At 40.4% G+C, this 27,127-nt stretch overlaps 1 protein-coding gene across 1 annotated transcript; it reads right to left on the reverse strand.

The window, feature by feature from the left end:
- Positions 1–1,694: 1,694 nt before the first annotated feature.
- LOC128936232 (cytosolic phospholipase A2 epsilon-like) lies at positions 1,695–25,981 on the reverse strand. The gene is made up of 20 exons (XM_054274988.1): positions 25,955–25,981; positions 24,342–24,414; positions 16,203–16,339; positions 15,772–15,903; positions 15,399–15,439; positions 14,528–14,570; positions 13,887–13,950; positions 12,383–12,543; positions 12,081–12,173; positions 11,414–11,451; positions 10,595–10,751; positions 9,975–10,111; positions 9,293–9,515; positions 7,986–8,100; positions 7,167–7,304; positions 6,231–6,338; positions 4,943–5,134; positions 4,306–4,472; positions 2,768–2,951; positions 1,695–1,933 (listed from the first exon to the last, which is right to left on the reverse strand). The coding sequence occupies exons 1-20, from the start codon at positions 25,979–25,981 to the stop codon at positions 1,695–1,697; spliced, it is 2,469 nt and encodes an 822-aa protein (XP_054130963.1).
- Between the last annotated feature and the right edge of the window lie 1,146 nt (positions 25,982–27,127).

Below are 27,127 nucleotides of genomic sequence, written 5' to 3' on the forward strand. Positions count from 1 at the left end.
AAAACAAGTGTGAACATACGAGACACCATGCCAGTGGCTGGGAAGCTACCTTTTCTGGTTTCCTTCAGATCACCTGAGATTTTAGGTGCATCACAGATTCTGAGATGGGACATACAAAAGGTAAAGCAGGCTGTACCAGACATCTACAGGGAGCTGTTTTGATTGTCTCAGGAATACGTGTTTTCCAACCAGTATGGGGCTGGTAAAATCAGGAAGGAGCAGGTGCTCACCATCACTGAAAAATTCAGAGGCAAAAATCACAGTATCTAATCCTGACAAAAATATTTCCAACATGGAACAACAGTTGAGAAATGAAACTGCACCAGAGTTCCTCGGAACCTGCAGAATTTACAAAGTTGGAATTCCAATAGGATATTGGAACTTTGCAGTCGTGGGAGGACTTTGACAAATAAAATTATATCCTCCCTGGCAGGCATTAAGGAGTCAGTCATGATACCCATTTTGACAGTTCAGGTACTTTAGTTTGAGCTCATGAGCTCAAATAAAACAGTGAGCAGGATTTCTGAATATAAGGCAGAAATTATCCATGTACCTTGTTGGAAAATTTGTGGAAAGAATATACTCTTCTATAGCTCTTGCCTACTTGTTTAGGCTCTGAGGGACTCCTGTAAGGCTTATCTTGGCTGACCCTTGACAAACTCCTAGACGCCAGCATCTGCCTTTCTTTCACAATGTTTCTTCATGTAAAGCCAGTAAAAATCAACTTCTTAACCAGCTCCAGATCTAGAAAAGAATACCTCTCTCTCTCCAGTTACCTCTAAGGAAGAATTCACCAGAAACAGAAGATCCTAATCTCTCTCTGCTGGACCTTTCTTGGCCTTAAGTGTGTTTGAGTGTGGGATACACTGTGATGCAGTGAGCAGAAAATTGGTATCTTACTGCATGTCTCCAGTGTCCAATTACCGTACATCCTTCAATCCCCTTCACATGCTCTCCGATTTCAAAATAGTTCAATACACTGTACTGAACAAGTTCCAGATGATACTAAGCAAAATTGCATTTCAGGGAGATACCTTCAGAACATATGTGTGACCTGAGACAGGACACAGTTGGTTGTGAGAGGAAATAGCAATAGTCCTTCAAATCAAATTTCTAAGTTTGGTTTAATTGATAAGAATAGATGGTCAAAGACCTAAATGGCCACCGATCCATATCTCTGTTATCCAACACAAATTTGAAAAATTAAACATGCTTCATAAAATATTGATTTCACAACAATTTATGAGCAAAAAGAAGCACCTGGGAAACAAAACTCTTTAAAGGTAGAAGCCCATTTCATTCAGGTTATTAAAACTAAGTAAAATGTTTTAAACTGATACTGCATGGCAATCACCTTTGATGTCTGAAGAGGGCTTTATGGTTTTGCTACCAATAGTCCCAAGGCCAAAATATTTTGCATATGAAAAAATATTAGCAGCTAGGCACCAAGACCATAAGAAATTGCAGACAAGGAGAGCTAATGCTATTTCCCCATCACACACAGCTGAATCTTCATCTTTTTAACACCACAGTGAGATGGTATTAACAACAGAAACTGCTGAGTTTAATACCACAATTCTGGATAAGATTGAGAAGGTTACTTAGAAAGCTAGGGCCCCTGTCAAGAATGGTGAAGTATTTATCACAGGTATGCTGTCTTGGTAAATGCTTAGTAAGGGACAGGGAAGTGCTGTTCAAGCAGAGGGCTGTGCCTGTGATGCTGGCTGGCTCAGGGCTTGTTTCTTCCGTGCCACAGCCGTGCGCAAGGCCTGAAGAATCATGTTCTCGTTGTTCATTATGTTGTAATTAGCCAGCTTCAGAAGCTTGTTGAAATCTTCTGCTTTCAGCGAGACCTCCCTGGTTGAGTATGGAGAGGAGAAACTGGAGATATCAACTTTGCCCTGTTCCATTTCAGCAGCAGTACGTGTCATGCCTGTCAAGGGAAAAAAAGGAATGTGTTTGTATAGTCCCACAGAAATACCATACTTTGATAGGTCAATAATAATTAGGGAGAGATCATAGATGCAGTTACTATGAAGATAAGTGCAGTGCTATGATCTCTGAGAAATCTGCTTTTGTACAAAGCCTATTGGAATAAAACAAGTGTCATTTCCATTGCAATCAGCACCATCTACTGGCCAGCTCATGGCACATCATTTTGTGAGGTTACCGCTGCACAAGGCTTACCATGCAGGTTCTTTGGTACAGCACAAACTAAAAGGAATACAGATACACGGGACAAGACGAAGCAGAATATTCGTTGGCTTGGATACCATCTTAAAAGCAAAGTCTCCATCTCAAATACTAATCCAGAAGGACACTTTCTGTACAATTGCTTTGATATTCCAGCATATTAAATCAGCATCTTAAATGGCCTAAATAGTAGGCATAGTGGCCCTTCACAGAACCATTCTATACCGTGATTCTCACCTAGACCTGAGTGTCATAAAACCACACATAATTTGAAAAAATATACTTTGTTCTTTTCACTAAAGTAAACTCTCAGAAATTACAAGAGGAGATTAGTTTCCTTTCTTCTAGTTGAGGAACACATTTCTTCTATTCCCTGAATTGCACCAGCACACAAATAAAAATATGCACAAGACTTCACCAGATTTTACAAACAGTTTGAATCATCCCATTTTGCAATCTATTCACTTGTTTGAACAAGCAAAGAAAAGGAGGTTCTGTTGGGTTGAGGGAAAAACACCCAGGGAGTGGGAATGTTCCTTGAGTCAATAAAGTTACCTGGGTACTGTTAACTTACCAGGTGCTACATATTTTTGAAAAGTGTCATTCACTAATGGAAAATAAAGCAGCAGAGGAGCTCCTGGGGTGTCTGCACCATCAAACATGTAGCACTCTTTCAGGTTCTTCTCATCATCCATCAGTCCAATGCAGGGAAAAGGAATTTCCTGCTCTGCAAAGTATTTGCAAGCCTGCTCCAGGGGCTGGTCAACAGCAGCAGCACAAGGAACAGAAAAAAGAGCAAAGATCAGACTGCTGCCAAAGCCCAGCAGTTCATGCAAAGTTGCACGAAACAGACTGAGAATCAGACAGCAGAAATAACACGGACACATGCAGCCCCAAGGACTGCTATGCAGTTGCCTGAGGAACCATTTGGAAATAGTCTTCCAGGAAAACACCTAATATCAAGATGGCAAAGAGAGTTTAAACCTGTACTAAGGCACATCTCTAAAATGAGAATATTATGTAGAAACAGAACAGATAAATTCAAAACACTTTACAGACCATTAATTAAATGAGAACTGAGTGAGAAAAAATATGCCTCTAAGCAAAACTATATTTGCAGTCTAAGGCAGTCTAAGGCAGTAGGAGTCCCAGTCCCAATATCTGTTTATATAGCAGGATAACTTTTGCATTGACCTCAGTAAACTTTAGCAGGGTTTTAACACCAATATACCCATGTCTATAACTTTGAATTTTTGAAATAACATGAGATTTTCAAATAACATGCTCCAGACCTCAAAATATAACACTAAAAACATTCATCAGAAAGCCTTTTTGTGGTGACCAACTTTGTTTACAATCTAACAAAAAAGTACCACTTCATTTGGAATTAAGTATTTCCAAAAGATTTCAGACTACAAGAAGGAAATATAGTTGAAGATATTATAATTTCCACTGAAGTACAAAGACAAGTATTTTTCAAGTGCAATTGCACCATTTAAATGTTTTCCACTTGAAAAACTGACAGAACATTCACCAGTGAACTTTGTGGTTAAATACTAAATACTGCTTTCAAAATGTATATTACCATCTTAACCAAATTAGATACCTGCAAGAGCAGTAAATGCTCAAGTCCACCATTTAGGGAGAAAAAATGTATTTATTAAAAAAGATAAAATAGAGATGAAGAAACCCATTACTCACTAGGCTGTTCTTGCTAGAAAATTAACATTAAAATAAAAAAGGAAGAAAAAACTCATGCATTTCTAAGCAAAATGCAGAATTAATTCAACACCTGAATCACAGACATTTCCCAACTATATTTGTGGTGTTAAATATTATATATAAGACCATAATAAACATTGCAGCAAGGCTTTCTTAACTTCACTTTGCCTGTTTGTATGTCACTGGTGAAGAACTTAGTGATATTTCAAAAGTAATTTGAGAAAAATACACATATTTGCCTCTCTAGAAATTTCCATTCTTTTTCAAAGGTTTAAAAACAGCATGTTACTAAATTCCATTAAATTCCATGTTTCATAGACACCTATTTGAAAGTAGTGGAAAGCAAAGCAAAAGCTGTTGTGAAAGAAAATCAGTTTTGAGATTTCTCACCAATGTCTGTGATCCACCTGTGTAATTTAAGTGTATGATGACGTCCACTTTCCTCTCTGGTCTCAGAAGGGGTGGGTAACTGGTTTCAAAGAAGAAAGCTGCATCCACCAGCTCCAGGTGTTCTGAGTTGCCTCTCAGGTCATTGGGAGAGTTGTCTAGCAAAGTGTCTAAAGAGTAAAAGATTCAGAGCTATTAGGAAACTGCAAAAAGGCATCTGTCAAGTTAGAAGGCAAAAGGAAGGTGAGCTTCCCTCCCATCCAGGATTTTCCCTTTGCGCTAGAGTAGGTAGCATGCAGCAATCCTAAAGCTCCTTCAGCCTCTCCATTCACATTTTGTTGTGTTTCCAAACCCATGAACTGCACTGAAACCTACACAGATGTTGCCTTATATGCAGAATCCCATCCTAGGAATTTTTATTCCTGTGAGGACTTTGAGTACCCAAGGACTAAATAATTGAACATTTGTGTTACTGAAAGTGAAAGGTATGGGTAGTTCCTTAATTCTCCTTCTTCTCAGTGAGCTCTAACAGGAAACCACAAAACCCACTCAGTTCTCTTCGGGACATGCAAACATCCCACTAATTCCCAGCCCCTGTGCCTGCCCCAATGAGATATGTAGGCAGGGGAGCCATCCACACCTTTCCATTTTGTGAACTGTTCATGCTGGATGTACTCATTGTGCATCTGGAAGCCCCTTAGGAAGTTGTGGTACTTGGAGACAGCGGGGCGATCCGTCAGGATGTCCCGGAGCGTGGTGGAGAGGCCGCTCGTGGGAGTGAAAACGCACGTGGCCATCTCATACGGTTTCTCAGGCAGGTCTGGCTGTTCCTCTGCACATACACAGCACAAATGGCATGAAATTGAATTATAACCATAATTAAGCAGAGGCTAGACACAAAGAGGAGAAAGGGTCACTGGGTCTTCTGTAATCATGTGTTCACAGCTCAGCATTGCATGATTTTCCCTGTGACCTGCTGTGAGTTTCAGTAAATTTTGTGACAAAAGTATAAACTTGTGTTTTCTAAACTCTGGTTGATTACACATGGCAAAAAGAATATGTTTCTCATAAAATAATATGATATTGGCACACACTGAAGTAATTCACTTTTCCAAGCATACAACAAACAGGAAAAATAATTTTATTAATACATTTTAAGGGATTACGGCTTTTAGGTTAAATATTAAATTTAAAGCTTATTTTGAAAAGCATAGAAAAATTTCAACATTTTAATTTCTAACTAAATATTTTTACTTTTAAAAAGCTAGATTTCTCTATTTGGTTCAGTTGTGGACACCTGAATTCAACAAAACTTGCAAATTATTTATATAAACTCAAACATAAGACTTTGGGGATATTTTATGAAAACATAGTCCGCAGAAATGTGGCCCAAGTCTATTCACTGGCTTTGCTTGAATTTTGTTATGAAGATGCTCATGAGTATGTCCAAGGAATGGTCTTTCAGCATGCAGCTGCTTCTCTCAGCTGCTGTAAGAGCTCCACCACATTGAACTTGTTTGTTGTCTACCAAGTCTTTCAGATTTTGAGGGAGGGATGTGCTGTGCAGGGCAAGGAGATATTGAAACAAACAATCAAGCTTCTTTCTGGCTAACAAATAGATTACATGAGGCTTTGACACAAGTATTTCTTTCCCAGCTTTTTAAGGACAACACTTTAGAGACCACCATATGTGTCCATCCCTATCTCCTTTATATCAAGGCCTGTCTGATGGTGCTTTTCCTTCTTGTCACACTCTCACTATCTAAGCAAAGCACTGATTATTCAGTAAAATCAAATAACATCATTTTTCTGGTATATCCCATACCCAGAGACTGAGAGAAACAGGATGACAGAAAAGCTGAAAAAATGGGAAATGTGAATACAGTTGCCCTTTTTAGAGGGGTCTGTAGGAAAGTATTTTGGTTTACCTATTTCAGTCACTTTGTCCTGGGTCCACCTGTGCCAGAAGTCTTCTGAGTTGTCAGCTGCATGCCAGGCATCCAAGAGATTTTTGGAGAAGATACTACTCCACATTCCTAGCAAGTCAGAGAGGTATAATAAGCACTGCAGATGTAAACACAAGTTCTTTTAAAACTGCCTTCCGCTCCTTCCCCAGCTCTTCTCTAACTTGTTCAAATTTCTATTCAATTTTTGTGTAAGTTCATCATCTGTTTCACTGGTAGACTCCAAATGCAAACTTATTTAGGCAAACTTATTTCAGAAAAAAAGTCCAAGTCTTTTCCCTCTCACCACGTTTTACCTGGAAATATTTTTAAATTAAATTTTCATGTTCCTATTTTCAATTCCTTTTTCCTTTCATAAAGAAATATTTTTCAGACAGCTCCTTCTCTGATTGTCCTCTTTCTCACCCCACTGATTTCTTTATAACATTTTATTTGGCTTCCAGAGAATATCATAGATTTTCAATTTTGAAAAGTTTTCGCAAGCTACAGGAAATGATGATGCCTCAAAAGCACTCACAAAGTTACATGACAACAACTTTGCCATTTTAGTTTATTTTTCTCTTAGACCAAATGACAAAACCACATTTGCTGACACAGGCAGTTGAATGAGTCTCAGGAAACATAGAATCATAGAATATCCTGAGTTGGAAGAGATCTGCAAGGATCATCCTGGCCCTGCCTAGACAACCCCAAGAATCACACCCTGTGCCTGAGAACACTGTCCAAACTCCTTTTGAGCTCAGGCAGGCTTGGTGCTGTGATCACTTCCCTGGGGAGCCTTTCAGCTGACTCACCCACTGCCTCTGCTGCCTTATGCTGACAGCAGGTTTCTGGGGATGAATTCCTAAATCGTTGATGTTTCTAATAAAATCTTGTCACTCCCCCAGGTTGGTGAGTTACCTTGCATGAAGCAGATTCGTGACTCAGGGATCCTCTTCATCAAGCGGCCCATGAAGAACTCACTGCCAAAATCCTCGGCGCGAATGAAGGCGCCGTATTTCAGGAAGCCCACCTCGTACGGCGTGAACTCCACCCACTCTGCCAACACATGCACCAAGGTTAGCTCCACTATAGAAAATAGCCCAGCTGCCAGGTTTGGAATAACCCTCTCAGACACTGGCTCTCATAAGAAAATGGACCCAGCATGTGTCCTGAGCAAACCCTGCCAACAGCTGCTGCTGAACCAGCTATCATACTGTCCCCAGGTTTGTGAAAGAACTATGTCAGGGCTGGAGAAATTTCAAATTCTTCTTTATATTTAGTGAGTACAAAGTTTTCTCATGGAAGGTGGACTAGAACTCACATTGACTTCTATTGCCTTTAGCCAGCCATGAGAAACCTAGTAACAGAATAGCTTGGATGGGAAGGACTTTAAAGATCGTATAGTTCCCATCATGGACCAGAACATATACTCAGCAAACTTAAAGCTCTAGTGAATTATTTTCTTGAAGAATTAATATAATCTCTGAGACTTTGTCACAGAATTATGTTGTGTTATTAGTCTGAAGTTAATACCTGAAAATAGACAATCGCATGCCAAGGGATCTTAGAAAATATTGAACTCTTGACATGTACCATGCCCAATTACTCATTACATTTCTGAACACTGCTTCTCTGGACTTGGAGTGAGAATTTAAAATAATTCATCATTATTTACTGTATCCCCACAGTGTATCTCCCTGGGTGAAAATATAGCTCTTTTTACAATTGAAACATTACCTCTGAAATCTTTGGTGGCAACTTTGTCCTTGACATTAAGGGCAAGGTAGATGGGCAGTGGGTTCTGACCTTGGTTCACTGCCTGACGTTGATCAGAAAGTCTGTGGTGGCTTTTCTGGATTTGAAAAAAAAACCCAAGAGTTAACTTATAATCAATTCCTTAAAAACATCAGCTTATAAAGACGAAGACATCATTTTCCTGAATTTGCTCCTAAATTTACTTCCATGTGCTTGAATAACAGAGGACAAGAAAGCAGAAACAATTTCTGTTAAGATAACCGGCCATGTTCAGCTTTCAGTACACAGTGACAGCAGTGAATCACTTCACATTCTGTTCTAGCTTTGTATGGTTAAATGTAAGTGAGAATATACTGCATATCTGAATATACTGCATATCTGGGTAATTCAGCTGTTATCATATACTTCATCTGTTAATGATAAGAGCTCTTCAAGGCAGCATGTAATGACCCTTCTAATAAGGATTTCTTTTTTTAAATACTGTATTGAAAGTTAAAATCCACAGAGGAAAAGTCCTTGAGCTGTCCAATACTAACAACTTATACAGGAAATGGAGGTTTTGAGTATACTTCAGCCAAATTAAGTTCTAGAGAATTTTGCTATGTAGCACTGAGACTGGAAACACTGTGTGGAATATTATATAAAATGAGAGTATTTAATCTTATCTGTTTCATCTAGGCAAAAAGTAAACCACGTTTACATAATTTTGAAATTTTTTTCAAAAAAACCTTTCAAACTTTTTTCCAGATATCATCAGTCTGGAGAAAGTTTGGAAAGTTTTTGCTTGTATCATTACAATAAAATTAGAAATTGAAGATCCTGGGAAATCAAATTCAAAATAGCTGAAAGGCACCCACTGTAGCTAATATATCTCACCAGCTCTGGATCTATATACTTTCTTATCACTAAGTCACAAACTAGTGAACATAATGGGTACATCTGCAGTACAATCAAGTTAAGATTGCACCTTGTGCAGTGGAGCGATAAAAGCATAGGGCTGTAAAAAACACCTAAGAACTTAAAAAATCTCTTGCACAGCAGTAGTGTTAATCAGTGTTATGCTTACTTTTGAGCTAGTCTGAGCATTTCTGGCACATTCCATCACACTTCAGGCTCCAGTGTAGACATACACTCTGCCTCCAAGATATTAATGTAAATAATTGGTGTTCTGCCTATGCACCAAGTACAGTGTTATTGACCAGGTGTCTCTTCCTAGGGCTCTAGTTTCTTGCAATGGTTGTAAATATTAAATCAACAACTTTATGAGAAGAAACATGTATAGACATTACCCCATCATTTAACATGGCTTCAATCATGAGCCCCCACAGATCAATAAAAGATGTTTTATGTCCTGCTTGGGTCCTTTGGCTCAGCTCTCTGTAATAATTCCTCAGACTTTTCAAGCAAAAAGCTCCCATCTTGCACTTGGCTGCTTGCTTCCGTGCTTCAATAATTACTTCCCCAAGATCCTTACGCGACCATTCGGCATCTTCATATAGCTTTGTCATTGTCCTGCAGACAGAAAACACAATGGAATACAGGGAGACATTAACAAGATGCTTTTGAAACTCAAAGAAAACCTTCTAGAGTTTTGGATGCATATAATTTTATCTTTTAGTTACTCTTCTCTTTGAGTTTACTTTGAGCAGAAATGAAAGGCTAAAGGCAACCAGAGAAAAATCACTTAATCTGAGATGCAACACAACAGCTGTCAGTGCTTTTCTGTCAAACAGTAGATAACAATGAAAGATCATTTTCCATAGGATTAAGGATGTTTAACTTCCAATAAAGTCTCCTCTTTTGGTTAGGCATGGATCACGATGCTCAATAATTCTTTCATACGTGACTCATGGCCCAAAGATGGAAGCAATAACTCAATTGATCACTTTTACCCTTTCTGAAACCAAGACAGAACATAGGCTTTTCTTAACACAACAAGAACCAAACAACAGTATCAAAACGATTCCTCACCATGTTGTGCCAGATGAACCACTGATGTATGAAATACAATCCAGAACACGCAACTTTTGGAGACCCAAAATGCTGCCATACATGGCAGTGAGGGCTCTTATGCCACACCCTGCAGTGGTCACAGCCACTATAGGCACCTGTTTGACACAAAAAAGAGCAGAAAGTGTAGATGGAAGAGTGGCATTAAGGCACAAATAATGTCTAAAGATTACAGAAATGCAAAAGCAGCATCCAGACACTTGTAAGATAAAACACATAAATTAAGAGATAAAGCAACATTTCTCTATACTGTACATCCCTGTGGGATAAACTAGGTGTTTATCCTAGTTTAAACTAGGCACTTCAGAGAGGATTTTTAAGAAACACAAACCAAACTATTGGTTTGAAATGCCTTCAACTAATTCACTTGTAAGCTGAATGGAAACAGAGAATTTGCTCATCTAAACAGACAGCTGAACTCTCTAGCTGAGATCACACTTGTGGCAAAGTGTCCTGGAGAATGAGCTGATGTTAACAATCCTCACTCCTTATCCAGATGGAGGTAAAAAAATCATCCCTTATCTCCAGGCTTGAGGGAAAGGAGAGAGAAAAATCCCTGAAAAGTGCCCTTAACTAGTTACCTCATGCTCTTGCAGATCTTCCTCCAGATGAAGAACGTCCTTTAGTGCAGCAGCAACTACCTTCTTTCGGTTTTGCAGGAAATTCTGTTCATCTGTGCAGAGGTCAAACCCCAGGCGAGCATCAAGGTTTCTTGGTCTGAAACACAGACCCTGAGTCCTGAGACCAGGGCACAGATATTGTTGTATTATTAGTCACTGTGGACAACTCCAGCTGTGCTTGTGTGTGTTTACAGACCAGTTTGTGGACAGCATAATGTAATAAATGGGGAAAAACAGCACCACAGACAGGCCTCTGCTAATTGCTGTGGCTGAAAATGAGAATGTAAATAGGAAGGCAAAGCAAATCATGACACTATTATGGTGTCTACTACAGACTTCTGGTTTTATTTGCTCATATAATTTATTTTTCAAGTTTCAGTAGTGCTGCCATGCATGCTGCCTGTAACTAGATACAGGCGCTGCAGCTGTGATATTAGAGAAATAGCTACCATGCCTTGAAGTTATTTTGTTTGTATAATTCAGAAATGTGATTTCTTTGTGGAGCTGCTTTCTCCACCTTTTGGCACAGTAGTGCACACAAATCAAGACCTCTTGCTGAGATGAGCTAGCAGCTTGGAAATTTGGAGGACAGGGGACCCATTATTTAATTTGCCATCAATTAAAAAGGAGAACCTCACAAATAAAAGCCTACAACCCATGATGAACTCACAATCTGCTGCCACCTGAACCAGCATCGACCCCCACTGATTTCAAATGAGCTTTGTGTAGGAGCAGATCTCCCCCAGTTACAGAATCAGGTCTTGCTGGAGACTCACTTACCATTCATTTGCCTTTGTGTACAGGTCAATTGTCCTGTCCTGAAAATTGCAATACAGACAATGTAAGCAAGCTCAGGTTGTTACTCCTGCCCCTCCCTCCCCCACTCCACCTAGGGCCTGAATTTCACTATCTTTGGATTCAGCAATGTCTGGCCAGCAATGGTCTGGACTGTGAGAGACCTTCACAAGTTCCAGCAAAATCTGGGTTGAATAAAAGTAAGCCATTCACCCAAGCTAGGTGGGCTTAGGGCTCTTCAGCTTCTCATAGTTTAACATTCATTATTTGGGAAGGTTGTTGAAAGATGGGCATCTGAACCGTACACATATGGATGATCTCTATTTTATCTTCTACTTTAGGCATTCACTTTGCAAATATAAGTCCTAATTGCCACACTGTTAGGGTGCATACTATGTTGATAAACATACACATTAGACATGTCCTGAGGAAGTTAGTTTACACTCAGAACAGGATTTCCCAGGGCATGCCTGGATCCACTGCAAAACATAAGAAAAAGTAACTATTGCATAGTTGCAGAGCGACTGTCATTCACACCTTACACCACAGCATGCTGTGTTTGACAGGAATTGAATCACTGAGCTCTAAGACTAACTATCCACCAAACTGAGTGGTGTTGGGCTGTTTTCTGCTAAGAAAGACTTGTTCTCACCTCTCCTATTGATATTTTCTCTTGTATAGGAAGCGAGTTCAGAGGTAGAGTCACAGATTCATTCATATCCCTTTCATTTTGACTTGATACAGACTGGAAAAGGAGTTAAGACAAAAATAAACAAGTTACCGATTTGACCAAAAAAAAAAAAAAAAAAAGAAAGGGAGAGGAAGAAGATAAAAGCAGTCTCTCCTGTCTCACATACATGCACTAACCAATTCCCAGCACACACAAATCTGCACACACACTCAGGTCTTGGAGGTCCCCAGTGAAAGAGCTACATGTTAGTGGTGCTCACGTACCCTGCTGAGGCGTCTGCGCCGCGGCAGAGCCACAGTGAGCGCCGACTGGTTGTACTTGATGTAGTGGAACCTGGCTGGGGACGTGGGGCACAGGCAGGAGCTCAGCGTGTGCGTCTGGGTTCCTTCATACGACCCGTCCACAGTCAATGCAAACTTTCTCTCTGAAGCAAAGGCGTTCAAAATTAAGCTCTTCAAAAATAGTGGATAATTTGTTTGCACAGTAATGTAATGTATGTTTTCCTAAAGTAACAACATCAGTTTGATACCCAAATTACAGGAAGAATAAATAGACTGTTTTATCTGAGGGTTTTAGAGATGGTGGTGAACGTGTCATGTAGTGACTGTTGCTACAGCACCACTGCACTTCCAAATACATGTGATAGCAGATACTACGACTCTGTTCATTAGGTAATGATTTACAATAATAGTTTGGGGGGACACTCTTCTGAAAAACTAAAATGTGCAAAATACCTTATTATTACACCAGAATACTGTAGTAATATTATATGTTATCTTATTGCTGAGATACTTTGAAAATTTTGGACTTTTGGGAGAAAGTGTTTTTTTTAATCAGACCACAGTTCTCTTTGATATCAGTTAAATCTCAGTCCCTCTATCATGTTTCTCTTTCCTTCAACCTGTAATATTTCTTTTGAAATATTTCTAGCACTTAAATAATGTCTGATGTTTTTTTCCTTTCATGCCAAAAGCATCTGATATGTCTGTTGAAGTAATAAAAAAATGGCCTTTATGTAGAAAGATATCAATCCACAAGGTTCAGGGTGAAATATATTCTGTAAAGCTGCACACTCCAAAGTATATAGTCAGCCTTCAAAAGAACTACCTCACTTAAACATTTTCAGTCACATCTAGCAAACTTTTTCTCTGAGCTCAACTGGACCATCCAGGTGCTTAAGCAGTGTGCTGGATTGGGGTCGTTATGAGATGTCAGAAGAAGACACTTGAAAAATTGCATAGGAGGCACACAGTTCCACAAGTATGGGCTTGACATGGCAGTGATACACTGCTTTAAGTGTTCAGTAAATGTCTTTCTCAATATACTGTGTCTTGTGTTTCACCCAGTGGCATGTCTTATATTGTTACACCTAAAGTATTCTATGAAGTTAGGAGGTAAAAGAGGCCCAATTCCCATTCTGCCCATTACTTTGTCCCAGAATCCAGAGACAACAGGAGTTACTTCAAGTTTAGGACCCAAAAAACCTCAATTCCTTGCACAAATGCTTTGGAAAATTGTAAATATCTGGCAAGGTGTCACTAAAGAGGAAAATATTTTGTGGGGAAATTAGACCACATGCTCATGTCACCAAATTCAGGAAAAATCGGTATATTTTTGATCAACTACAACCATCTCCACAGGCCACTGGCATCACTGAGATTTTGTCTTGCATCCTGAATAATTTTAAAACCAGCATATTCAAGTGTGAAACACGGAGTGCTTCTGCCATTAAGTGGCATTTGCTCTGTAAGTCAGTGAAAGGCTCACCCATAGTGTCCTTCCTCAGCCTCCCATCGTTCACCTGCACGTCCAAACAGGAAACCTCACGGGACTGAAAGAGACAACAGGGCAAGAGACAAAGGCATTCACTGTCAGCAGAGCTTGACCTCATCCACTACACTCGACCCATGCCCACAGGGCCTTGGGGCGCAGACCTCAGGGGAGAGGTGGTGCCAGCCTGTAAACCCACTACCAGGTCTAGGGAGATGGGATTCGACTTCCCCACAGGAAATAACAATGCACAGAGATGAGGAAAGACAAGGGATCTGCTCGCTCTGCCTGAAGGAGCGGCCCTGCAAGGGCCTGGGGGAGGATCAGCCACAGGAGAAGGCTCTCCAAACAGGGTGCCCAGCTCTCCCCGGGCAGAGGGAGGGATGTCATACCCCTGAGCCCAGCTCAGTTTAGGCAGAGGTGAGCACTGGCAGCACCTCACAGTCTTCACTGCTCTAATCTCTTCCCAGCATGAACTGGGGCCACATGGGACAGCCAACGCCAACACCAGCTTTAGGCTGTGTGTGTTGGACTTGGTCAGTGCCTCCGTGCCATCACAATGGCCTGGTACCTTTAACACCAGCTTTGCAACAAGCATCCCCATACAGAAGGGAAAAAGATTATGAAATAAAAATTACCACTAGAACTCCATTAGTAATAATGTTTTCAGGAGGATCTGGACTGAAAGACAAAAATGGAAAACAATCAATTCAAAACCAGCACATTCTTATTTTTCTCTTTTACTGACTCTTCTTGAAGCATTATTTCATTATCTTTTAAAGATAAAGTCCATCTTTGTACAGGCAGCACAGATAAACAGAATCAGAAATTCCACATGCATATTCAATCCAATTTGCCTCTCACAGGTTAGTCTGAATTTTGCGACATTTTTGGACATCCACCAAACAGAGAAGTTCCTCAGTGTATTAGAGAGGATAATTTTCTGGCACACTGAAGACAATATACACAGGTGGCATAATCACACTGTTGGCCAAAATTGTTCAGTTCAAACTGTAGAATCAGTGCTAAAAAGTTGCTGAATTCATCCAACATGTCATAAAAAAGGGAGGGAAATACCATTTGCCTAAAAAATCAGCAGCACAAGGACTGATCTACGTGTTTATTCTCTCTATAAACTATACAGTCAATAAAGAAACAGAAAAAAACGTAGTTATGACAGAGCAAACATCTGGGATCCCACAGTAAAGAGGGGAAACCTAAAACTTCCTCCTATGTAGAATGTGCCTTTCAGCTTGATGAACAGCTGCCATCAGGGATATCTCTATGCTCCCACTAGCACCTGTGCTTGCTTCTCTGTGTGTCTGGATGCCCAGTGTAGTGCCTGCATACCAGACACCATCATGCATTCTTTCTTCATTAAACACTCTACCCAAAGTTACCTTCTGTTCTATTCAGATGTTGGCAGTGTTAGGGGGCTGCAAGTGTGAACTAATTTGTAGCAGTACCCCTGTGTTTCCATCTTACACTTCCAGCTTTCGTCTTACACACCTGCTCTCCATTGTGAATTCAACCTCCAGCTCCTCTTTTCCCTGCAAAAGAAAATTAAGGTAGTCACGACAGCTTAGTATCCTGTGGAGAGAGATACCCTACAGGAATCTCTGCCTTTCCTTTTGTTGCTTCACATGCCACAGACCTAATTTTCTTCACGTTGTACCTGTTATACTTCTAGTATCATATACTCCTAGCATCTAATCCACTAATTTAGCTGACTCCTAGTGTAGGCCTTGCAGGACAAATGGAATCCATACTGCAGGGCCTCTTGGTGACTGCTCCCCCCTGCTCTCTCTTGGCATGTTCTCCACACAAGCATATTCTCACCTGACCACACCCTCTTTACTTTGTATATGAATTTTATCCATACCTGTGGATTCAGCTGGAAACTTAGTTGAATGTTTTCTCCCAGCTGGATTTTGGAGACATCAAAGAAAACAGTGAGGAGATGGTCATCTTCAGTTACTTTGTCCTCATCACAAACTTTAAGCTCCAGAATGTTCTGGGAAAAAAAAATAAATATGAAGGGTTTAACAAATATAACATGCTACAGATATTTAATTTTCGCAAAAGGACCTTGGAAAAGAATGAAAAAATAGAAACATTGCAGTTTCTCTCTGTGTACTCTATTGACTGTGCGGGCAGATACAGTCTTAGCAAACCATCAAAATATAAATAAGTACAGTAAGAGAGTGTGGATACTGCACAAAGAATCTCAGAAGGACCTCAGAGGGGAAGGACTATATGGTGTGCATAGTATCTAGTAAGAATAGCTGTTGGAGGTGTCTGGAGCAGTCTTACCTTAACCTGGCTCTGAATGGTGAAGTGGAAGGTCTCATTCCATGTTGGGTTCTTGCTGTTCTGGACAGTCTTGGTGCGGAACTGCTGCACTGAAGCTGTTGGCAGGCTCAGGCTCACATAGCAATCAGACTGACTTACTGTTGAAGACAGGAAAAGCAGGAAAGCAATGGTCCAATGCAACAATCTAGTCCCCTGTGAAGTGGGCATTTTTAATCTCTGTACACAAAGCAATACATAGAATTCAGGCCTGGCACTAGCTAAGATACCATCAAGCTGCTGCTAGAAAACCATCTTGCTTTACTATTGTGAAGGCCTGTAAGTGTGTTCTTCTTAAGAACTACTATTTTAGAAGTCCCATGGAAAAAAAAGTAAACAATCAAAATACTCAGTTGTGTTGCTGAAGAGCCATCCATACCCACAGGGGCACACAGAGTAGCCTCACAGGGCTGGCCACCATGGACATTAGCAGCTGTGACAGGGGCGGCACATGGACAGAGCCCAGCTCCTACACAATGGACTTGCACAGGTAAGCATGAACGCCAGAGTTCTGTAAGTTCTCTCTTGACTACTTCCTGAGCATCCTTTCTTTCCTCTAGGACCTCTGGTTGCCAGCACAGAGGAGGGCAAGAGCTTGTTTCATTTAAGGTTCCCATGAAGCCAAATTTCTGTCACAGAAGGCACATCTTCTACCAAGGCACCTGATTTCAGTCTGCTTTTTTCCCTTATGAAAGTTAAAAAAGGAAACACTCAGCAACAGAGTTTTTAAAGAAAATATAAAAAAATTCAAGAAAAGAAGATTAATCACCTGTGGAGAAGAAAATATTGAATTTAATCTTCTCTGAAGATTATAGGAAAGGCATTGAAATGTCAAACAGTTTGATGGATGACATTTGCTTTGAGAAGCAGCTGTACTGGGGCAGAGTTTTCAGCAATAAAGCTGTATTTAAGACATGTATTGCCTAATGTCACTATTTTCACCTACATCTCTGTGCCTCAGCCAGAGTGGCAAAGGTATTTGCAACACTTCATGTACAGGTGGAAGCTTGTCTGTTCTTCCCAGCCCAGAGTGAGCTGACGTTGCTTCTTTGCACAAAATTGCATTGCTCTGCTGTTTCCATTTGGGGCATGTACAGGTCATAAAGTTCATCTGTTAATTTTAATGTTTCCAGATGTAGGGAGGGCAGCTTCAGTGTTTTTATTTTCCTTTCTCTGCTGAAGTGGCCACTTGTAAAGTGCAGCTTCCCACCTGAACTCCACGTAGAAGCTTTTAGTTGGAAGGAGTGGTTAGCAGCAGTCTGCAGGGCTTGCATCATCAACAAGCACTTTCATTCTGAGGTCAGAATAATCTACTGACAAATATATTTGTCATCATTATTAGGAAATAAAAAAGCAAGCATGAATCATTAGATTAACCATCTTGTGGACCCACACTCAAAAGTCAGGGATGGTCTCCCTACAGAACATGATCTCTTAGTTACGGACAACAGCCTACACAAGTGCCAAAGATAGCATGGGAAGCATTGCCATAAATGCCAATCCCATTAGTAGAATTGTATTTCCTCTTTTTGTGGTACCACATACTCAAGCATTCCTGCCATCACATAGCAGACACGCCTTCATCTGAACAGCATCTGAATAGGCCTAACTCCTGTCACCCTTCGTTTTACTGGCAGACTTGACTTTGGGAAATGAAAAATAATTGACTTGACCCATACTTGATTTCCCATGTGTAACTCACTACTTAACAAAATCAGCCTTTTTTCTTTCCCTGATTTCTCTGAGGCTTAAGTCATCTTTCCTGAGTAACTCTGAAGGAAAGAAGAGTAACTTTGACTCATGAAATAGTTTTTGTATCTATTAAGATATATGATTTCTAAAAACACCATCAAAACACATAGCAATCAGCTGATCTTCTAATAATTCTAATAGCTCCCAAAATTCTGTGTGCGTAAGGAAATGTCCCTACAAAAATCTTTTTTGGCACTTGGGAAGCCCTGACTCATATTAGCACAGATTGCTATTGGCTCATGTCACCACTAGGAGAAGGATCAGAAGGATCCAAATGGGTAAGTCTACGGGTAAACCAAAGTTTATTTCATTGACATTTCCCAATTAGTAACATATGCTCTGATTTCATCTGTTGCAAAGAACACAGTAGTATTTTGAAACTCCATCAATTATTTCTTGTCTGTAAGTGGTCACTGTCTGCACTGTATCATCCACCTTTGAGAAACAACTACCTGTCAGATAGCAGAGCCCTGACTTCTCATTTAATCTCTGACTTTCTCTGGGAGATTTCTGACAGCCACTAAACAAGCGTGCTTCCCCCTTCCCATATGCAAAATGCATTCAGTGATGCCCTTTGCACTTCAGAAGGGTCCTCTGTAACCTAATTACCTCTTGTTTATAAATTATTTTCCAGCTGTTAAGAGCGAGGCATTTACAACACCCAGAAAACTTTTTTACACACATTGGACACCTCAGGCTGCTAATCATATTAGCACAGATTGCTATTGGCTCATGTCACCACTAGGAGAAGGATCAGAAGGATCCAAATGGGCAAGTCTACGGGTAAACCAAAGTTTATTTCATTGACATTTCCCAATTAGTAACATATGCTCTGATTTCATCTGTTGCAAAGAACACAGTAGTATTTTGAAACTCCATCAATTATTTCTTGTCTGTAAGTGGTCACTGTCTGCACTGTATCATCCACCTTTGAGAAACAACTACCTGTCAGATAGCAGAGCCCTGACTTCTCATTTAATCTCTGACTTTCTCTGGGAGATTTCTGACAGCCACTAAACAAGCGTGCTTCCCCCTTCCCATATGCAAAATGCATTCAGTGATGCCCTTTGCACTTCAGAAGGGTCCTCTGTAACCTAATTACCTCTTGTTTATAAATTATTTTCCAGCTGTTAAGAGCGAGGCATTTACAACACCCAGAAAACTTTTTTACACACATTGGACACCTCAGGCTGGTGTTCTGCCTGACCACCTCCAGTTATAAGCAGGTGTGTGAGAAATGGCACTCCACAGCCTGTCCTGTGCCCTGCCTGGTGGGTCTCACTGCAATATCCCTCTGCCTTTGCATGCACACGCACAAGGCTCACACTGCCAGCCACGTGCGAGCAAACCCCCACCACCCTGTGCGTCAGCCTGACCAACAGCTAACTACAGCAACCAGGCTCTGACAGGATACACACAGCACAGCATCACACCAGGGACCTCTCGGGTCCCTCCCCTCCACCATGACACATTAACAGCTGTCAAACATGCTTGGGATGGCAGCCATGGTATTCCTGTGGGGCAATATCCGGCCAAAAGAAGGTGTGGCAGCAGGTATTTATGAAAGCATGGTCTCCTCGTCCAGTTATTACACTAAGTGTCTAATTACCTTCCAGGATAATAGCAGGCAGGACTGGATCTTAATTGTGTGTAGGAAGCATTGCAACAACATGACCCATGCTGAAAAACACCATAGCCACAGCCCCATGCTGCATCCCAAACAGCAGGACACCCACACATCTGGCTCAAGCTGAAATCTCACCTGCCTCATCGAGAGCTCAAATTTAAGCAGGGCTCAACCAAACATTTTCTTTTTAATTACATCTCCTTTTTTAATGGTAACAGCTGCAAGCTTCGGCCCATCTGTGATCTGGGCAGAAGCCTCAAGCATCCTTCTCCTTATGGACTGCCTTTAGCTCCTCACTGTTTCTGGGAGTTAGATTTTTCATGATACTTAAGGTTTAGTTTTTTCTGATTGCGCTGCTAAAAGGACCTGAACCAAGAATGTAGTCTCAAAACCTGTTTGCTCAGAGCATCTCCTTGACCTGGTCTCCCTGCACTTGGATCCAGTCAAGTCACAAAATATAAGCTATCAATACCAGGGGAGAGGAGCATTTTTCTTCTTTTTCTCCCACTTCATAGCTGAGTAGGTACCTGGCTAAGGTCAGGGGGACAAGTCAGCAGTACTGTCTTCCAGAGGGCAAAATACTAGATAATTGATGGCATTGAAACTTTTAATGCTATCTGTTAAATAGGAATGTGGGCTACTTCTGTGGCCTTCCAGAAGGCAATTTAGACTTACCAGAACTTGTTCTGTCCAAGGAGATCAGTTCCTGTCCCCAGGAAGCATTCAGTATTCATCTTCCGATTGGTAAAGTTCAAGAAAAAGCTTTCACACTTTCTCCCATCCTCCCCTTAATTCTGGGTGGAGCACCCTACAAGTATCCCTAAAACTATATTTATGTAATATAATTTACATCCCTCTTTTTAAGCTCCTTTGCTGAGATATTGCTAAACAACCTTGCTTGTTTGTCTTTATCACACCACATCCTCTGATTTTATAATCATATTTCATGCAGCACCTAGAACAATAGGCTGCTAGTGTGTAGTTGCAACTGCTTAAATGGTGAAGCAAGTAATAAATAACAATGAAACAATAACAACAGTGCAAGAGCAGAACACCAGAGGAAGTCTACGTGTTCCTGCAATAAATATCATGGTAGAACACAGTTCCTCAAACAATAATGTATTTTACATACTATAATTTTTTCCTGGATCTCAAGGGACTTTAACATGAATTGATCTCATATGTGGCAGAATTGCTACTGCAATTCTGTAAAAAAATTTTGTTGAAAATAGCAAATACACTTAATCATTTTATAAAATATAGTACCCAAATTTGTCTTATATAAAAGAAATCCAAAACTTGAAGTTTCCAAAATTAAAATGCATAGTTAAAATAAAAACCTATAAAAGCTTAGAAAAATATCATTTTCTTACTAAGAAAATAATGAATAATATTTTTAACTCTATACTAGTCAAGGTCCATTTAGCCAAGGGCCCACATTCAATGTCCGCTGAGGGATCTTGGGCATTTTCAGGAAGCAGAGAATGATGGCTTAAAATTCCTCAACTTAGCATCCCCATGCAGTAGCCCACTTTCACATTGTTTAACCCTTAACACTTTGTTTCCTTGCTTTTCCATTTGTTAACTCCACCTAAAGACTTAATTTCTCTGCAGCATCTTGGTTTTTAGTCCCCTTGCCCACTTTTTTTTGGGAAGGACCTTTGGTCTTATCAAGGATGGACATCATGCCTCACATTTATAAATGGGTGTCTAAGGAGAGTGTAAGAGAGAAAACATAATTTACCGCTCTCTCAGTCCTCATAATTTAAGATATAGAGACTTCCTGAGCCTACTTTAACTGGATTTTCTTTTTTCTTCTATGAACTTGTCCAGACTCTGCCTGCAACCTGCATAAGCTTTGGCATTCATGGTGTCCTGCCATGGGAAACTCCCAAGCTGAACCACATGCTGTAAAAGCCATGTCCTCCTGTTTGTCCTGGAGCTATCGTGGTTGCCCAAGGTGAGCAGCTGATCTTGAAATTTGCAAAATCTCAGGAGACAAAGCTGTGCATTTCAGGGTGGATTGGATTGGTGCACATCCAAGCCTTTCCCCATTAGGGAATCAGGATGCTGGCGGGGGACACACCCAAATCTGGGAACTGGCAAGCAATCACAGGTCCAGGAATATCAAGAAGCCCAATAGGCCTGATGAGCTTGTGGGTGTGCTCAGTGAGAAAGGGGAACGCGAAGAACACAAACAAGGCACTAAATTCACATGTGTTATTAATGATATCAGATATGCATTAGTACACAAGTGGAAATTTGTGTTATAAATTACACACTAAGGGATCAGTGGGAAGGGTGCACTAAAAAGAATCGGGGTTTAAAAAGCAAAAGGAAACCCTTTAAATTGTCTTAGTTAAAAATACTCTCTTATGCACTGAACTCCTATTAAAGGTCTTTTACTATCTATTCCATAAGAAATGGTAGTGAAGTTTTGAGATTCTCTTGTTATGGATTAATTTTCCCATCTCTATTACCTAGAACACAGAGCAGATATACAAATAATAAAGTTAACCTGCAGCACCAGGTTGGGAGACCTTTTAAGCACTGGATGACTATTAAACAAAATGATCTGAAAACTCTACAGAAACCTAGTACAAGGTTAGGCACAATTGGCAAGAGATAGAAGAAGCCAATTTAAAATGTCAAAAATCAGTAAGGTGAATCAAAAGTAGGTGACACTTGCAGTCTTGCTCTATGTATAAAACTTTGCAAGAAAGAGAAAGTAATAAAAACAGGGCTGAGAAAATGAAGAATGAGAAAAAGTGTTAAGAAAATGGTCCTATGAGAAGCCCACTTTGCTGGTGATGGAGGACATGTGCTTCTGAGTTTGTAAGACTGTGTCAAGCTAATCTCTAGAGAATTGTAAAGATGACTGAATCAACTCAAAAATACTCCCCTGGTTTTACACAAACCAGCAAAATTTTGTTTGCATTTTTTATCTCAAGAATCCCGTTTGCTGCTTCTCAGTGGAAGTCCTATAAAGTTATGGACATGCAATTTGCATTAGCTTTTACATTGTCAGAAAAGCTAAGCAGAGGTTAAATTAATTCATTTAAGCTTTTGAAATATAGGTTTATTTTATATTATAAAGAGCCTGTCATTGAACTCTGTGACTTCTGTATGTCTGGATGCATAGAAAATATGTCCTCAAACAGTTTAAATGCAAATCTTTCTGATAAATGCCGCTAAAAATTTTCACACTCAGTGAAATTAAATGGTACTGGAAACAAGCAGCTGTCAGTCAAAACTAGATTTAACATTTAAATATATAAGCAAGGCAGTGCTCCCTGACTGGTATGATTTTCTTTTCCTACACAATGAACATCCACAACAAATATTCACCTTTTGCAAGTGTGTGTCCTCGGTTTTTTGTGCAAAATTTTTTCCCCTCCAAAATCACCTGTCACACAAACTTCTCCTTTATAAAGCTCTATGGGGTGGTGGGACATGGCTTGGGCTGGGAAGCAGAAAAGGCTGAGCATTTCACTGCCTGTCCCATGCCCTAGAAACTTTCTAATATTGAATAGGACACCATCAAAACAAAATTAACTCCACTCAGAAAAAAAACCCAAACAGCCTAAGGATGAAAATGAAAAGCATTGATCTAGATGAGAAAAAGGTTGAAAGGAATGCTGGTAAGCTCATTGTCATGCAGCCCTCTTAACAGAACATAATTATGTAAGGGAGATATCTAAGCGTTGCAATTTTTCCACACCTCTTTTTTCAACTCAGTGTCTATGTTTGTACATTCAAATAGGTTTTAGCTGTAGGAAGGGATTTTTCTCCAGACTATAACTGAGCTTCAAATATGCTTTCCATGCTGTAGAAGTAGTCTAGTCAGAAGGTTCATATGGACTCTTATTCCCCATACATTCATCAACAACAAAGCATGTTACTGCTCTTCACTAAAAATCAGAATGAAAAACTCTTCTTCACATATCTTTGGTCTCTGTACAAACTGTTGCAGAACTTGAAGCAAATAATGTTGGAAAGGCACAAAAACATCTTGTCCTGGATCTTTTTAAGTGAACTACTTTAGCTTTGTCCTGCTCATATAGAAACTTTCTGCATTCAGACCTTTCTATGTGTATAAATGAACAGATGCAAGACAATCAGCCCTCTTCTCAGATAGGAGGACGTGGTTGTCATTCCAGCCATTTTTTCTAATGTTTTGCAGTTCAGATATTTCTGGACCATTAATAAATATTTGCATAACTGTAATTCCTGGGCAGTTTTTAAAAGTTTTTAAGAATAGAAAAAGCTGACTGTGAGCCATGCCTATGGCTAAATGAAATTTGATAATCCATAAGAGGTGCCACGTGTGCAGTTCTGAGCTCACATCAAATATTCTTTGATAAGCCTAGGGTTACCCAGGGTGGACATTTCTGTAAGAAGGAACCGTGGAAAGAAAGCTCTTATTGCAATCTTTCCTGTGAATAAAAGAACATTTATTTGCAGATTCAGATGCGAAATATTTTATGCAATCTGTGCAAACATGTTCTGCATTAAAACTGGTGGCTAGACTTCAGTGTTATATGGACAAAGTTATAAGAAAAACAATGTCTTCTAACTGTGTTGCCTCATCTTCAGCACACCAAGATGACACATCTTCTATCTCTCTCCTTTTAAATGTAGTCTGTAGTGTTTGTGACACTTGATATATTCAGAGTAGTTTTACAAGCATGAGGATGCTCCAGGGGTATAGCCAAGATACTCACACAAGTCTGCTTTCCTGGCATTTTTCATCTGTATGATTTTTACAGTGAGCAAGTTGCATGGAGATGGTTCTGTCTGTTGAAAAGCACACAAAATGCATGGCATGAGAATGCAAAAAAGGAAGAACAGAAGTATAGAATGAGATAGAATTGAATTAGTGTTTCAGTTCCAAGCAACAACATTTCTGAACTGAGGTTCCTCCTTGTGCATTGCCTTCTTCCCAGAAGGTTTGTAGCCAAGTGTGCCCACAGACCAGACCTCTGACATCCTCCCTTGTCCATTCTGAGAACACTTGTGGTAAACCTTCAGCTTGAGGTATCTGACTCTTACAACCCAATCTCATAGAAGGGAGTGATAAAGAACCTTGCTGTGTTATTAATACAGCTGACACACATCTTGGTCTGAGAAAATTCACAGGATGTCACATACATCCATTATTTTTCACAACAAACAGCAAACAATCCAGCAGGGCAGGAATTAGTAACGATATCACGGTGTAACGACACTGCACATCAGTTGATTTATAGCTACATAATTACATTCTTATGTCTGATATAGAGACATAAGTGATGGCTTTTAAAAAATGAGGACCTGGAAAGGGCCTTCCAGAGACTATCCCGAACTTCTCAGGAAGAGTGAGTGAAAGGCACAACTCTGTAGTTAATTACTTCTCTGTGAATAATTCAGCTCACTCAATCTTCCTTTAAGCAAAGCTCTGAGGAATGTATCAAAGGAAATGTTTGCAGCTTTCGGTACTTAAAGGGGGCTTTTAAACAAGAGGGAGAGTGACTTTTTCCACAGCTAGTTATAGGATGAGAAGGAATGGTTTTAAACCAAAAAAGATATTTTGATCAGATATTAGAGAGAAATTCTTTACTCAGAGGTGCTGAGGCACTGGAACACTGTGCCCAGAGGAGTTGTGGGTGCCCCATCCCTGAAAGTGCTCAGGGCCAGGTTGGATGAGGCCTTGAGCAGCCTGGGGTAGTGGGTGATATCCCTCCCCCTGGGGCTGAGGTTGGAGCTAGATGATTTTTAAAATTCCGTCCAACCCAAGCCTTTTTATTATTTTGGGAAACCACCTAAACCTAAAGGTGGTTATCAAAAGACACTTAAACCTGTGAGGAAACAGCACACTACCTACAGAGCAGGGAGTATCACTGCAACAAATACATAGATCAGTATATAACAGTACATTACCATTCATTCCCTTATGCCCAAAAACTGCCACACTTTTAAAGAGAGCTATATTTAACATCTTACATAGTATTAGTTTCCTTACTTTCCCTATGCATTCATTGACATTAGTGATCACTCCTTATTTTTGCTCAGTGTGTTGTTTTGCCTAGCCCAGTTAGGTGGAAGCAAAAAGGTATTTTTTAAAATTAATTAGGAATCTCCAAAACAGTAAATTAGTACATCAATAAAGCTTTTGCATTCCTGAAGGCCAAAACACAAAGTAGTCACAAAACCCAGTCAGAAGAAAACCCTGCTTTGCTCAGGATAATTCTCAGAGCTGAAGATACAAGAGGGGAAACATCCCCTCCTGGAGCAGGTCCCCTCTGCCCCCAAGGCAGCCTTCTCAGCCCATTGCAGAGCTCCTCTTGCCTTCTCTTACCTGGCTCTTGCTGTAGAACAGCCCCATCGTGGTCCCTTCCCGTCGCAGCCAGGTGTGAAACGTGCCAGTGGATGGGTCTGAAGGAGCCTCCGGCAGGCAGCTCCTGTGCTTTAAGCGGCCAGGAGCCGGCAGGCAGGTGTGTGAGTGCCTGACTCAGCGCAGCCTCACCCCGCCACCACCACCTGAGCAATCCCGGCTCCTCCTCCTCTTCCTCCTTCTCTCTGCCCGGGAGCGGAGCGCGGGGCGCGCACCTGCACCAAAGCCCCTGCCTCTGGCGCTGCAGAAGGAAGGTCTCTGCACTTATTGTGAGAGGGGAATGAAGACTGAAAAGTGATTTTTCCCTTCAAGGTTACAGGCACTGAGCAAATGGTTTACACTTTTAAGCATCCTCATCACTTTTTTGAGGAGACCACAATGCTCTTGCCCACAGGCGAGCTGTCAACCTGCAGTCCCTTGTGGGGTAGTGACTGGCAGCGGCCAGGGACCGGGACTTTGGCCAAGGGCATCCAAACAGACCAATGTGCATACAAAAGCCTTTTTATAGCTTTCATTTCTTTTAGGGAGTCGGTGTTCTTTGCTTAAGGACACATATGAAAGAAATTTTGTCATCTCCATCTTACCTTCCATTTTGCTCTGTTCAGGCAGCAAATTGTCTTTCAGCCAAGCAAATGTTGCAGTGAAGAAATACTGCATGAAACAATTCCCCAAATCACCTGTGGAACCTGTGAGAGAGTTTCCCTTGTAAGAAAAAGCTTTAAAAGCTCAGTTTCTCAGAAATGTTGTAACTTTGTGCATCTGAGTTAAGATGCTTCATTGAGCGACCTCTAAGAGGATATATTTGGGAGAATGAAAAAAACATTGACTTCAATGTTAATTACTCCTCATGTTCTCACATACTCTTTGTGTCTTCACATTTATAAGACTTCACTGCACAGGACACTACACAGCATGTGAGGTGGTCCCTGCCTCATTGAGGGAGTGGACAAAATTAGTACACAAGAAGTAAAAAATTGGGAGTTTGGATTTTGGTTTTGTCTTTTTAAAATCATCCTTGCTATTGTAAAAATTAATAGATCAATCAATTTCAAAATAATCTCATTTCACTTTGCAATGAATTGAGAACCCATTGATAAAGGTAACTTCAATGACACGACATAATTTTATTTCCTAAAA

Source organism: Melozone crissalis, unplaced genomic scaffold, assembly GCF_028551555.1.
Source record: "Melozone crissalis strain CALT ecotype California unplaced genomic scaffold, PUWL_Pcris_2 ptg000018l_1, whole genome shotgun sequence".
Classification (NCBI taxonomy): Eukaryota; Metazoa; Chordata; class Aves; order Passeriformes; family Passerellidae; genus Melozone; species Melozone crissalis.